Source organism: Leptonychotes weddellii, chromosome 1, assembly GCF_054177405.1.
Source record: "Leptonychotes weddellii isolate Sample4059 chromosome 1, ASM5417740v2, whole genome shotgun sequence".
Classification (NCBI taxonomy): Eukaryota; Metazoa; Chordata; class Mammalia; order Carnivora; family Phocidae; genus Leptonychotes; species Leptonychotes weddellii.
The window spans coordinates 48,956,215-48,968,411 of NC_138369.1; the positions used below are offsets into that span (position 1 = coordinate 48,956,215).

Sequence of the window (12,197 nt, forward strand, 5' to 3'; positions counted from 1 at the left end):
GGGGAGGGGAGGGGAAGGGGAGGGGAAGGGGAGGGGAGAGAAGAGAAGAGAAGAGAAGAGAAGAGAAGAGAAGAGAAGAGAAGAGACAAGACGAGACCTTCCTAGGGCATGCGGCCAGCTTACTTCAAATGCTTCACTGTCCCCACTGCTCATCAGCCAGGCCTGCACAGGAACCTCAGGTCGGCTATATCCTGTGTGATGTTGACCAAGTCACTAACCTTCTCTGAGCCTGCTTCTTTACCACTGATATCACAGCAAGCTCCTCACACGGGACCTGACCTACCGCCCATGCACAAGTAATCCCCCTCCCCTTCTCAGCCCAGCAAATCCATTTTATTCTTTCTCGATGTGTCCAAGGAGTGAGGCCTGCATGGCAGGCCCCTCAGGAGAGCCTGAAGCTAGGAGGCTCTGCCAGAGAGGCAGGATCACAGCTCCACCTCAGCCATGACCTTCTCCATCAGTCTCTTGTCTGCTCTGGGCTGGTTTCTATCTCTACCATGGGGATGTGGGGGTGTTAAGACTGCAGAAGAGCTACTGGCACTGCCATTTAAAAACAAACAAACAAACAAAAAAAGGAAATAATGAGACCTACTGCTGACACCTTGATCTCAGACTTCCAGCCTCTAGAACTCCGAGTAAATCCATTTCTGGTGTTTAAGCCAACCAATCTGTGGTACTTTGTAAAGTATAAGCAATAGATCTATAATTGAACCTGAAATCATGGTAATAATAAATAAATGAATACATAAATAAAAAGAAACGATGGGGACAGGGGCTATAACTCATACGGCTTCAAATGTGTTTAGAAGTCGGAGAGCAGTATATTCAGGAGGTAAGTAATTCTGGGTGTAAAGCAGTTTACAAGGTGCTCTCACAGCCATTCCCTTCTGGAACCCTCCCTGGGATGCTGCGAGATGAGCCTCATGTCCATCTTCCAGGTCAGGAAGCGGAGTTCTCACCTGGAGATAGGGGCAGAGCCAGGCTTTGACCCTGACTGCTCACCAATGAGCTAAGCCTTCCTACCACTCCACCGATTCTCCCAAGGCCCAGCCTTCGTGGCTCGGAGCAGTGAGCACCGGGGCCCCCACTGCCCAGAGTACCTCCTCCTCGGTGACAGCATATATGTTGATCTCTTCCTCTTCTTCCTCCTCCTCCTCCTTTTCTCCTCTTGCCAGCCGGGCCTCTCGCTCTGCTTTCCACTTTTCCACCAATCCGGCCCTGACTGGAGAAACAGGTGCTGCTTAGTCAGGCCTCTGAATTAGTCAGGCAAGGCCAACATGTCCCCTCTGAAGAAGAGAGCCCTCCACCCTGCCCTGGCAGGCAGGAGTAGGATATGAGGGGTAGTCTGGTCATACCACAGCTCTAGGTGGAAGTCACAACAAGGCAGCTTTTTAGGGGACGTCCCCAGATCATCCCCAGTTTAGCAACCTGAGTAGCTTCCTGACATGCCCACGTGACAAGGGAGACAGTAGTATATGCTGCTGGAAAAGGGCTCAGGCTCCTGACCACCTGCCCCCAGAGCCCTAGCTCAACACACCACCAGAAGATCAGCACTAACTATTCCTCACAGGGCCATCAGGAGGCTTCATGACAGGGTCCATAAAATGCTCAGCACAATGCTTGGCATGGAGGAAGCACTCAGAAAGAGCCACCCATCTTGCTCTACAGTGGTAACATATTGGCTGCGTTTAAAGCAGATCGTAAAGCCACTTAAGGGGCGCCTGGGTGGCTCAGTCGGTTAAGCGGCTGCCTTTGGCTCAGGTCATGATCCCAGGGTCCTGGGATCCAGCCCCGCACTGGACTCCCTGCTCAGCGGACAGCCTGCTTCTCCCTCTCCCTCTGCCTGCTTCTCTGCCTACTTGTGCTCTCTACCTCTCTGTTAAATAAATAAAATCTTTAAAAAAAAAGAAAAGAAAAGCCACTTATATGGGCACCATTTCCTGATTTCAAGAAAGGCCAATGTTGGAAGGAATCCAGATAATAAACTCCCCATGGACGGGGAACAGGTCCGATGTTGCTCTTGGGCATCCTCCACATGCTGCTTCTAGCCCCACACAGCCCCGGACTGCATCACAGTTACGGAGGGTTAGGTCATTAGCAGCCCATGTCTTCTGAAGACCATCAGCAATAAAACAAACTCGCTTTTGGCACACAGCACTATGTAAAAACCCATTTTCAAAGGACAGAACAGAAACCAGATGCCATCTATAATGAAATAAATTGCTCATAGACCTACATTTCTTTTCATATTCCTGTTCCAAAGGCACGATGACACCGTCATCTTCATCGAGGTAACCATAGTATTCAAAATCGATTGCTTTCATGAGCTCGGCACGTGTCTTTCTTGGAGGAGGAAGAGCTAAAAGAAACCGCACCAACTTAGCTAAACATCCCACCACAATCACACTTGAGCCAGCATCCTATACAATGTATACAATCCTATACACACAGCCAGGGAGTGTGCTCAAGAAAACACCATAGGCCCTTTATAGGCCCTTCCTATACTAGCCACAGAATTACGTAAGTGGTACAACCCTTTTTTCAATCAGTTTTGAAACCTTCAACCCAATTAGTCTACTTAGAAGGCATTTATCCTAATTTAAAAAACAAAAACAAAAACAAAAGCAGGCACAGAGATGTGCATTGTTTAGAGTGTCGTGAAAACCTGGAATAACCAGGGCTGTCAACTACAGGATGTGTGGGGAATAGGGTACCCTATGACCCCTCTATAGCCATTTCACAAGGTGTTTTGATAACACAGGAAATGTCATGAGGTTTAATTAAAAAAAAATATGATGAAAAATGTAAATATAGAGATAAGACAAAAGAAACTATAAACAAACCAAAAAGATAAATGAGAAAGTCCTGAAGAAAATATTTTCAAACTAAGGGTTACTATTCAGAATATTTAAGTAATTCTTGAAACTCAAAACGTAGGGGCACCTGCCTGGCTCAGTCAGTGGAGCATTGGACTCTTAATCTCGGGGTCATGAGTCTGAGCCCCACGATGGGTATAGAGATTACTTAAAACTAAAAAATCTTAAAAAAAAAAAAAAAATCAAAAGGGAAATGACAACCCAACAGTTAGGTGAAAGAGTAAAAGCTGATCATTTCAGAAGAAAAAATTCATATGTATAAAAATTTCAATTAGTAATTGAATTCAGGGCACCTGGGTGGCTCAGTTGGTTAAGCAGCTGCCTTCTTCGGCTCAGGTCATGATCCCAGGGTCCTGGGATCTAGTCCCGCATCAGGCTCCCTGCTCAGCAGGGATGCCTGCTTCTCCCTCTCCTCTGCCTGCCGCTCCCCCTGCCTGTGTACTCGCTCTCTCTGTCAAATAAATAAATAAAATCTTAAAAAAAAAAAAAAGTAATTGAATTCAATTATCAATTTCATTAGTAATCAGGGAAATAAAAAGTAAAAATAATATATTTTCAACCATCAGATCAGCAAAAATTTTATAACTACAGAAAACTAGAAATAGCTAAAGGTCTACCAATGGATGAATGGTTATATAAAGTAAATTCATATCCTACGCTTTAGTTCTTCACATCCACTCACAGAGTTCTAAGCAGAACGATGGGAGGACATCAATGCAGAGCACAACACAACAGGTATGGGAGGGCCACTGGGTCTTCGCAGGCCTCCACCTATCACCCTGACGCTGGTAATGGCGAGCCTGTCCACCCCTGCACCACTCTTGGTCCCTGTCCTGTGATGATGCTGGCTGCACCCAGCACCGGGTACAGGGCTAAAACCTGGCTGGCTCAGAACACTGCATCCCTCCCTGTCACAGGGACTGGTTTAAGGATTGAACTATGATCTGATCAAAGCCAAACAGCTTCAATTCTAGGAGTTTTGCTTGAACTGCTTGGGGGAAAAAAATCTCTTGCTGAGAGAGCACAAAATGTAAACTGATGATGGACCACTTGCCACCACAAGCAGAGAGCTAGATAAAGAAAGAAGCTCACAGGCTGGAAGTCAAAACTACAACATAGAGGAAATGTGACCTGCAATCAGCCATTCCTGAAGACAAACTACCTGTGGGCTTTTCAGTTATGTGAGTCAATAAATTCACTTTTCTGCCTAAACGGAACTGGGGATGAGTCATCTGTCACTCATACTGATGAAATTTAGCTGATGAAATAAGCATGTAAGTGCATAAAAAAAGGCCTGGAAGGGAACGCACGAAACATAATTGTGATTACCAGTGATCCAGGGGCACAGGGATGGGGGGGACCCAGGGGACAGTGCTATTTGAATTATACTCATTAAGACTGACTTAAGCACTTTCGGGGTGCCTGGGTGGCTCAGTCGGTTAACCGTCTGCCTTCGGCTCAGGTCATAATCTCGGGAACCTGGGATGGAGCCCCCCATTGGGCTCCCTGCTCAGCAGGGAGCCTGTTTCTCCCCCTCTCTCTCTCTCAAATAAAATAATCTTAAAAAAAAAAAAAAAAAGACCTAAGCACTTTCTTATTAAAAAAAAAAATCTACAACTGATTTTTTTTAGAAAAATGCAAATTTAAAAAAGTATTATGTACAGCATAACCTCAACAGAGGAGCTCCCCTCCACATATGTATTTTTATACATATGAATTTTTTCTTCTTAAATTATCAGCTTTGATTCTCTGACCAATCTGTTGGGTTGTCATTTCCCTTTAAAAACTGGAAGGAAATATGCCCCAACATGTCAACAATTGTCATCTACAGGATGTGAAAATATAGACAATTTTTTTCTGATTTTCTGTATTTTACAACTTCTCTATAATAAAATTATATTACTTTCATAATGAACTGCATGATATTTAAACTATGAATTATTTTTTTTAAGATTTTATTTTTAGGTAATCTCTACACTCAACATGGGGCTCAAACTCACAACCCTGAGATCAAGAGTCACACACTCCACCAACTGAGCCACCCAAGCACCCCCTGAATTAATGTTATTATTATTTTAAGATTATTTTTTAGAGGGGGGGAGGGGCAGCGGAAGAGGGAGAGAGAGAATCCCAAGCAGACTCCCCGCTAAGCGCAGAGCCTAATGCAGGGCTCAATCTCATGACCTTGAGATCATGACCTGAGCCGAAATCAAGAGTTGGATGCTTAACAGACTTCGCCAGCCAGGAGCACTTCCCCCTGAATTATTTTTAAGTGTTGTTAATAACACATGCCAAACAGTTTGGGCATAATTAATTTAAAAATAAGCAGGGCTTAATATAGTAGAAGTATATTTTTAAACCAACAGAAAAACTGACTGGAAGGAAACAGAGCAGAATGCCAACAGCGGTGAGAATACTAGTGTCATTCCTCTCTGCTATTCATCCTTTTTTCTATAACGTGTTTAGACTTTATAGAAAAATTAAAAATCCACAACACTCCAGGCTAGTGGTTTCCAAGTGCATTTTGGAAGGCCAAGGTTTGGCTGAAGCTCCCCAGGGCCAAGGAGGGAGAAGGCAGGTCAGGTGAGGGGACCAGCAGCATGGATCCACACATAGCCGTTCCGCTTTTCTCCATTTATACCTCCTGGGGTTTGACCCAAGGTTGTACTTGTTCTTCAGGCAGGGATTTTTCAACTAATAAGTAACTGAAAGAGGAACCCGTTTCAATGAACATCAGAGCCTGCCCTGATAATCAGAGGCAACTTCAAACAGGGAAAACATTGGGGCTGAGAGACTGGCACGTGCCAAGGGTGAGCATCTGGTACCAGTTGATTCTGGAGCCACCTCCCAGCCCCAGTTTGTGCCCTGGGCCTATGACTTCAACTCCTAATACTTACAGTTTCTCATTTCAAATCTGAGAACAATAATTCTGACACCACTGCCATGCAGCTGAGAAACAATACAGGAAAAGCACCTAGCCTACACAGACGTGTTATGATGATCACCAGCACTCAGAGGCTAAAACCGTCACATACATTAGCAGTTACTTACGTTCTTTTTCAAAAAGCTCTCTGACACCAGGCAAATCTTTCGCTGCTCCAAAGTACTTGTAACCTCGATTTCCTGGGACTTCTTTCCCTTCATGATCCAGCATTTTAGGGCCAACTTTCTTATTGGGAAGGAAAAAGAGAAAATGGATCTGATCCTTTAACCCACTATTTCCATGTTTGCAAATATACTTTAAGATAGTAACACTGAATGTGGGAAAACACTGATGTACAGAGAAAAATACTTAGGTACATTTTTTTCATAAATTAAAATCAGTCTAAATACCTAACAGTATGAGGATGTTTTAAGTAAATTATAGCATAGTCAAAGATGGAATATATTCTATACCTGAAAAATGATGATTCTTATGAAACTTTTGTATTGCCTTAGGAAAACACTTACGATATGACCTAAGTGACAAAACTTAAAGAAACAATTGCAAACAACTTTAATGACAAGCAGTAAAAGACAAATGAAATACATCCTGAAGACAGAATTCTATCCATCAAAAATGATGATGTCAACAACCACATGTAGTATGTGACCCTGGACTAGGTCCTGTCTTAGAGGGGGAAATGCTAAAAAGGAGATTATTGGGAAAATCAGTGAAACAGCCAAGTAGGATGGATAAAATGATTGTATCAAAGTTAAATGTCTTACACTTGATAATTCTACCACGGTTATGTAAGAGAATATTCTTACTCTTAGAAAATACACAGAGAGGAAAAATGAAAATACACACAGAGATATTAAGTATTAAGGGGTAAGGAAGCATGATGTATTTAAGCTTCAAATGGTTCAGAAAAAATAAATCTCAAGGTACACAAAGAAAATGACAAAGTAAATACAGCAAAGTATCAAAAACTGGTGAATCTGTATGAATGGTATATAAGAGTTCTCTCTACTGATTATACAACTTTCTCAAAAATGCTTTTTAAAATAGTGATACAGGGGCGCCTGGGTGGCTCAGTTGTTAAGCGTCTGCCTTTGGCTCAGGTCATGATCCCGGGATCCTGGGATCGAGCCCCGCATCAGGCTCCCTGCTCTGCAAGAAGCCTCCTTCTCCCTCTCCCACTCCCCCTGCTTGTGTTCCTTCTCTCGCTGTGTCTCTCTCTGTCAAATAAATAAATAAAATCTTTTAAAAAAAATAAAAATAAAAATAAAATAGTGATACAAATGATTATTGACATGAAATTATGTTCCTGATACACTATAAGTGAACCAAGCACATAGTTGAATAAGAAACAATCCTGTAAAAATGAACATATATATACATAGAAAAAAAGCTAGAAAGATACATAGAAAATGTCAGTAGCAGTTATTTCTGTGGGCTAGAAAAATATATAACATATTCTATATCATGCATAGAATATAACAGTTTTTTAATATTTTATAATTTTTACATTTTTTTTATTTTATATTTTCTCTCTCTCTCTTTTTTGCACAGAACTATGTAGTATCTACATAACCAATGTTACCATTTTGGAATGAAGCACAAATGCTACAACCAAAATTATACATACAGTGAGTGTGATCTCAGTCATGGCATTAACAGACAAACAATGGAAGGAACTATTCAAGCAGCTGCAGCCAGGTAATAGCACTCTGACTGAATGCTCTTCTGCTTCTTTACAATTTTCTGACCTTAAATGACAATGTACTACTTTTTCTTTTCTTTTTCATGGTGGTTAAATACATGTAACAAAATTTACCATTTTTAGTGGACAGTTCAGTGACATTAAATATGTTCATAATTATCATGTAACCCTCACCACCATTCATCTCCACAACTCTTCTCATCTTGTGAAACTAAGATTCTAAATGTATTATTTTTACACATAGAAAATGGAAATAAAATTGTTAAGCATTAAAAAACTCTAGAAAGAGGGGCACCTGGCTGGCTCAGTCGGTACAGCATGCAACTCTTGACCTCAGGGTTGTAAGTTCAAGCCCCACGTTGGGTGTAGAGATTACTTAAAAATAAAATCTGAAAAAACTCTAGATAAAGAAATACATTAAAATATTAATGCTGAATTGCACCAAAAATTATAAAATACCTAGGAATCAACCTAACCAAGGAGGTGAAAGACCTATACTCTGAAACGATAAAACACTGATAAAAGAAATTGAAGATGACAAAGACATTCCACACTCATGTACAAGAATTAATATTGTTTAAATGTCCGTATTACACAACACAATCTATAGATTTAATGCAATCCCTATCAAAATACCAGCAGCATATTTCAAACAAATAATACCAAAACTTTTATAGAACCACAAAAACCCTGAACAGCAAAAGCAATCTTGAGAAAGAAAAATGAAGCTGAATTCCAGATTTCAAGATATAGTACGAAACTATAATAATCAAAACAGTATGATAGTGGCAAAAACAGACACATAGATCAGTGGAACACAACAGAGAGCCCAGAAATAAACCTAGGATTACACGGTCAACTAATGCACAATAAAGGAGACAAGAACATCCAATGGAAAAAAGATGGTCTTTTCAACAAATGGTGTTTGGAAAACTGGACAGTCACATGCAGAAGAATGAAACTGGACCACTTTCTTACACCATGCACAAAAATAAACTCAAAATGGGTTAAGGACTTAAATGTGAGATCTGAAACCACAGAAGTCCTAGAAGAGAGCATAGGCAGTAATATCTCTGACATCAGCCATACCAACATTTTTCTAGATATGTCTCCTGAAGCAAAGGAAATAAAAGCAAAAATAAGCTATTGGGACTACATCAGAATAAAAGCTTCTGGGGGCGCCTGGGTGGCTCAGTTGGTTAAGCGACTGCCTTCGGCTCGGGTCATGATCCTGGAGTCCCGGGATCGAGTCCCGCATCGGGCTCCCTGCTCGGCAGGGAGTCTGCTTCTCCCTCGGACCCTCCCCCCTCTCATGTGCTCTCTTTCTCATTCTCTCTCTCTCAAATAAATAAATAAAATCTTTAAAAAAATAAATAAATAAATAAAAGCTTCTGCACGGCAAAGGAAACAATCAATAAAACTAAAAGACAACCTACTGAATGGGAGAAGATATTTGCAAATGATATATCCAATAAGAGGTTAATATCCAAACTATACAGAAATTAAACCACACCCAAAAACAATCCAGTTAAACAATGGGCAGAAGACATGAACATTTTTCCAAAGAAGACATGAAGATGGCCAACAGACACACTGAAAAGATACTCAACATCACTCATCATCAGGGAAATGTAAATCAAAACCACAATGTGTGGTTATCACCTCACACCTGTCAGAATGGCTAATATCAAAAACCCAAGAAACAACAAGTGTTGGCAAAGATGTGGAGAAAAAGGAACCCTCCTGCACTGCTGGTGGGGATTCAAACTGGTACAGCCACTCTGGAAAACAGTATGGAGGTTCCTAAAAAAATTAAAAATCGAATTACCATAAGATCCAGTCATTACACTATTGGAATTTACTCAAAGAAAACGAAAACACTGATTTGAAAAGATATATGCACTCCTATGTTTATTGTAGCATTATTCATAGTAGCTAAGACTATGGAAGCAACCCAAGTGTCCATCGACTGATGAATTGATAAAGAAGACATGGGATACACACACACACACATATATATAATAAAATATATATAAATACATAAATATATAAATATAAATATACATACACAAAGGAATATTATTCAGCCATAAAAATTAATGAAATGTTGCCATTTGTAACAACATAGATGGATCTGTAGGGTATCATGCTAAGTAAAATAAGTCAGCCAGAGGAAAAAAAATACCACATGACTTTCCCCATATGTGGAATTTAAGAAACAAATGAACAAACTAAAAAAAGAGACAAAAAACCAGACTCTTAAATACTGAGAATACACTGATGGTTACCAGAGGGGAGGAGGGAGGAGGATGGGTGAAATTGGTGAAGGAGATTAAGAGTACATGTATCATGATGAGCACTGGGTAATGTACAGGATTGTGGCGTCACTGTATTATACACCTGAAACTAATTATACTGGAATTTTTAAAAAAATTTTTTTAAAGAAATATAGTCAATAATGTTGTAATAACTGTGTAGTGACATATGGTTAACAACGCTCATGGCATAATGTACGGAATTGTTGAATCACTATGTGGTACACCTGAAATAAATGTAATATTGTGTGTCAACTATATTTCAATAAAAAATAACACTGAAAATTTTAAGAAAATTAATGTTGACTTTGGGTGGTGGCAGTTAAGAATACCTTACATATCATTTTTTATTGCTTCTGAGGTCATTTTTCCGGGAGGGTTACCAAACTTCTGCATTACTTTAAAGCTGTTTGACAGGACACATAAAATCACCGTCACAGAACTGCTCAAGAGAGTAAGTGAGAAAGTTCCTCATGCAGTGCCAAGAACAAAACCAGGGCTCAAGAAACATGAATGCCTCTCCTTCGTTTTTACGCCAAGTACTGAAGTGAGAATTATGTGTGTTAAACTGTCATAAAAGTGAAAATACCAGCAGGTTAGAAAAACTTCACATACTTCCTACATAACACATTACAGCTCACTGATCAGGTCAAATGACCTGAGGTAGATCTCATCACAAATGAATAAATGGGGAGGACTCTGGGGTAGTATTTTTTTAAAGTTAAGACCCATGAGTGAGTCATGAAGTCAATTAACTGGGTCACAATCATCAATTTTTTAAAATCAAAATATAACAGAATAGAAAATATACATCTAGAACCAATGATGTAATGTATGGGGATTAACATAAGAATAAAAAAAAAGAAAATATCAACATGCATCACCATGTATTTTTTCAGTACATTTTTGTGTGTACTGGGTTGTGATAGAGAGTTGGTATGCATGTGTTTTACAATGGGTCACGGTCCTAAAAACTTGACAGCCAGTATAGAGGACTGAATTTATGATAGTCCAAAGAGGGGCACCTTGGTGGCTGACTTGGTTAAGCGTCTGCCCTCGGTTCAGGTTATGATCCCGGAGTCCTGGGATCAAGTCCCGCATCGGGCTCCCTGCTCAGCTGGGAGCCTGCTTCTCCCTCTGCCTGCTGTTCCCCCTGCTTGTGCTCTCTCTCTGACAAATAAATAAACAAAACATTAAAAAAAAAAAAAATGATAGTCCAAAGAAAGGAGGGCCCCTGAGGCCCCCTCAGGTAAAGAACCCAACAATGGCTGCCCCGACTTCCAAGGAGCTCAGGGATGATGCAAAAGGACCATGGTCGTTTTTCTTTTGTTTTTTAAAGATTTTTATTCTTTTAAGTATCTCTACACCCAACATGGGGCTCAAACTCACAACCCTAAGAACAAGAGTCGCATGCTCCACTGACTGAGCCAGCCAGGCACCCCAAGACCACCTGAGCAGTAAACACAGGTGCCCTGTCTGCTCTGAGGGCTGTGCTATGGGGTGTTTAAGAATTATCCTACCCGGGGTGCCTGGGTGGCTCAGTAGGTTAAGTGTCTGCCTTCAACTCAGGTCATGATCCCAGGGTTCTGGGATCGAGTCCCGCATCGGGCTCCCTGCTCTGCGGGAAGCCTGCTTCTCCCTCTCCCACTCCCCCTGATTGTGTTCCCTCTCTTGCTGCGTCTCTCTCTGTCAAATAAATAAATAAAATCTTAAAAAAAAAAAAAAAAAGAATTATCCTACCCATCCCTTCCATGTTTCCTGTCCACATGCATCGGGCACTTCCCAAACCTTCTTTCATTCCTCAAGTGCCTACTCTGTGGCAGACATGGGCTGGGAGCTGCAGAGGATGCAAAGCTACCCAGGCTGGTAAAAAAGCTCGCTGGCTTACCCCCAAGATCCACTGAGACCGCTGCTTACTTACTCCATAATCAGGACCGCCCAGCTCCTTTATCCGGACTTCCCAGTGTCCTTTCTCTCTTAGCAGTTTGTTAATTTCATCATTCAGGTCACGAATTCGGAATTCACCTAAACCAGCTAGAAAACAAAAACGTTAATATCGTTTCTTGAAAATAGCACTCAATGTTATACCCTTAAAAATGAATGTCGGGGGGCACCTGGGCGGCTCAGTCGTTGAGCATCTGCCTTCAGCTTGGGTCATGATCCCAGGGTCCTGGAATCGAGCCCCACCTCGGGCTCCCTGCTCGGCAGGAGGCCTGCTTCTCCCTGTCCCACTCCCCTTGCTTGTGTTCCCTCTCTCGCTGTCTCTCTCTGTCAAATTAATAAATAAAGGGGCGCCTGGGTGGCTCAGTTGGTTAAGCAACTGCCTTCAGCTCAGGTCATGATCCCGGAGTTCCGGGATC

General features: G+C 41.4%; 2 protein-coding genes across 4 annotated transcripts in view; both read right to left on the reverse strand.

Annotated features, from left to right (window-relative positions):
* RAB43 (RAB43, member RAS oncogene family) overlaps nt 1-12,197 on the reverse strand; it is a 353,030-nt gene that overhangs the window by 119,124 nt on the left and 221,709 nt on the right. The gene's annotated exons all lie outside the window — the stretch shown is intronic.
* The window catches only part of ISY1 (ISY1 spliceosome associated protein), a 21,801-nt gene continuing 9,643 nt past the window's right edge, over nt 40-12,197 (reverse strand). Inside the window, exons 6-9 of the mRNA XM_081823011.1 lie at nt 11,759-11,871; nt 5,928-6,045; nt 2,237-2,359; nt 40-1,222 (exon numbers count right to left, since the gene is read on the reverse strand). Coding sequence (XP_081679137.1) covers nt 1,020-1,222; nt 2,237-2,359; nt 5,928-6,045; nt 11,759-11,871 — 557 coding nt within the window. The 3' untranslated portion in view covers nt 40-1,019. The remainder of the gene's footprint in view (nt 1,223-2,236; nt 2,360-5,927; nt 6,046-11,758; nt 11,872-12,197) is intronic.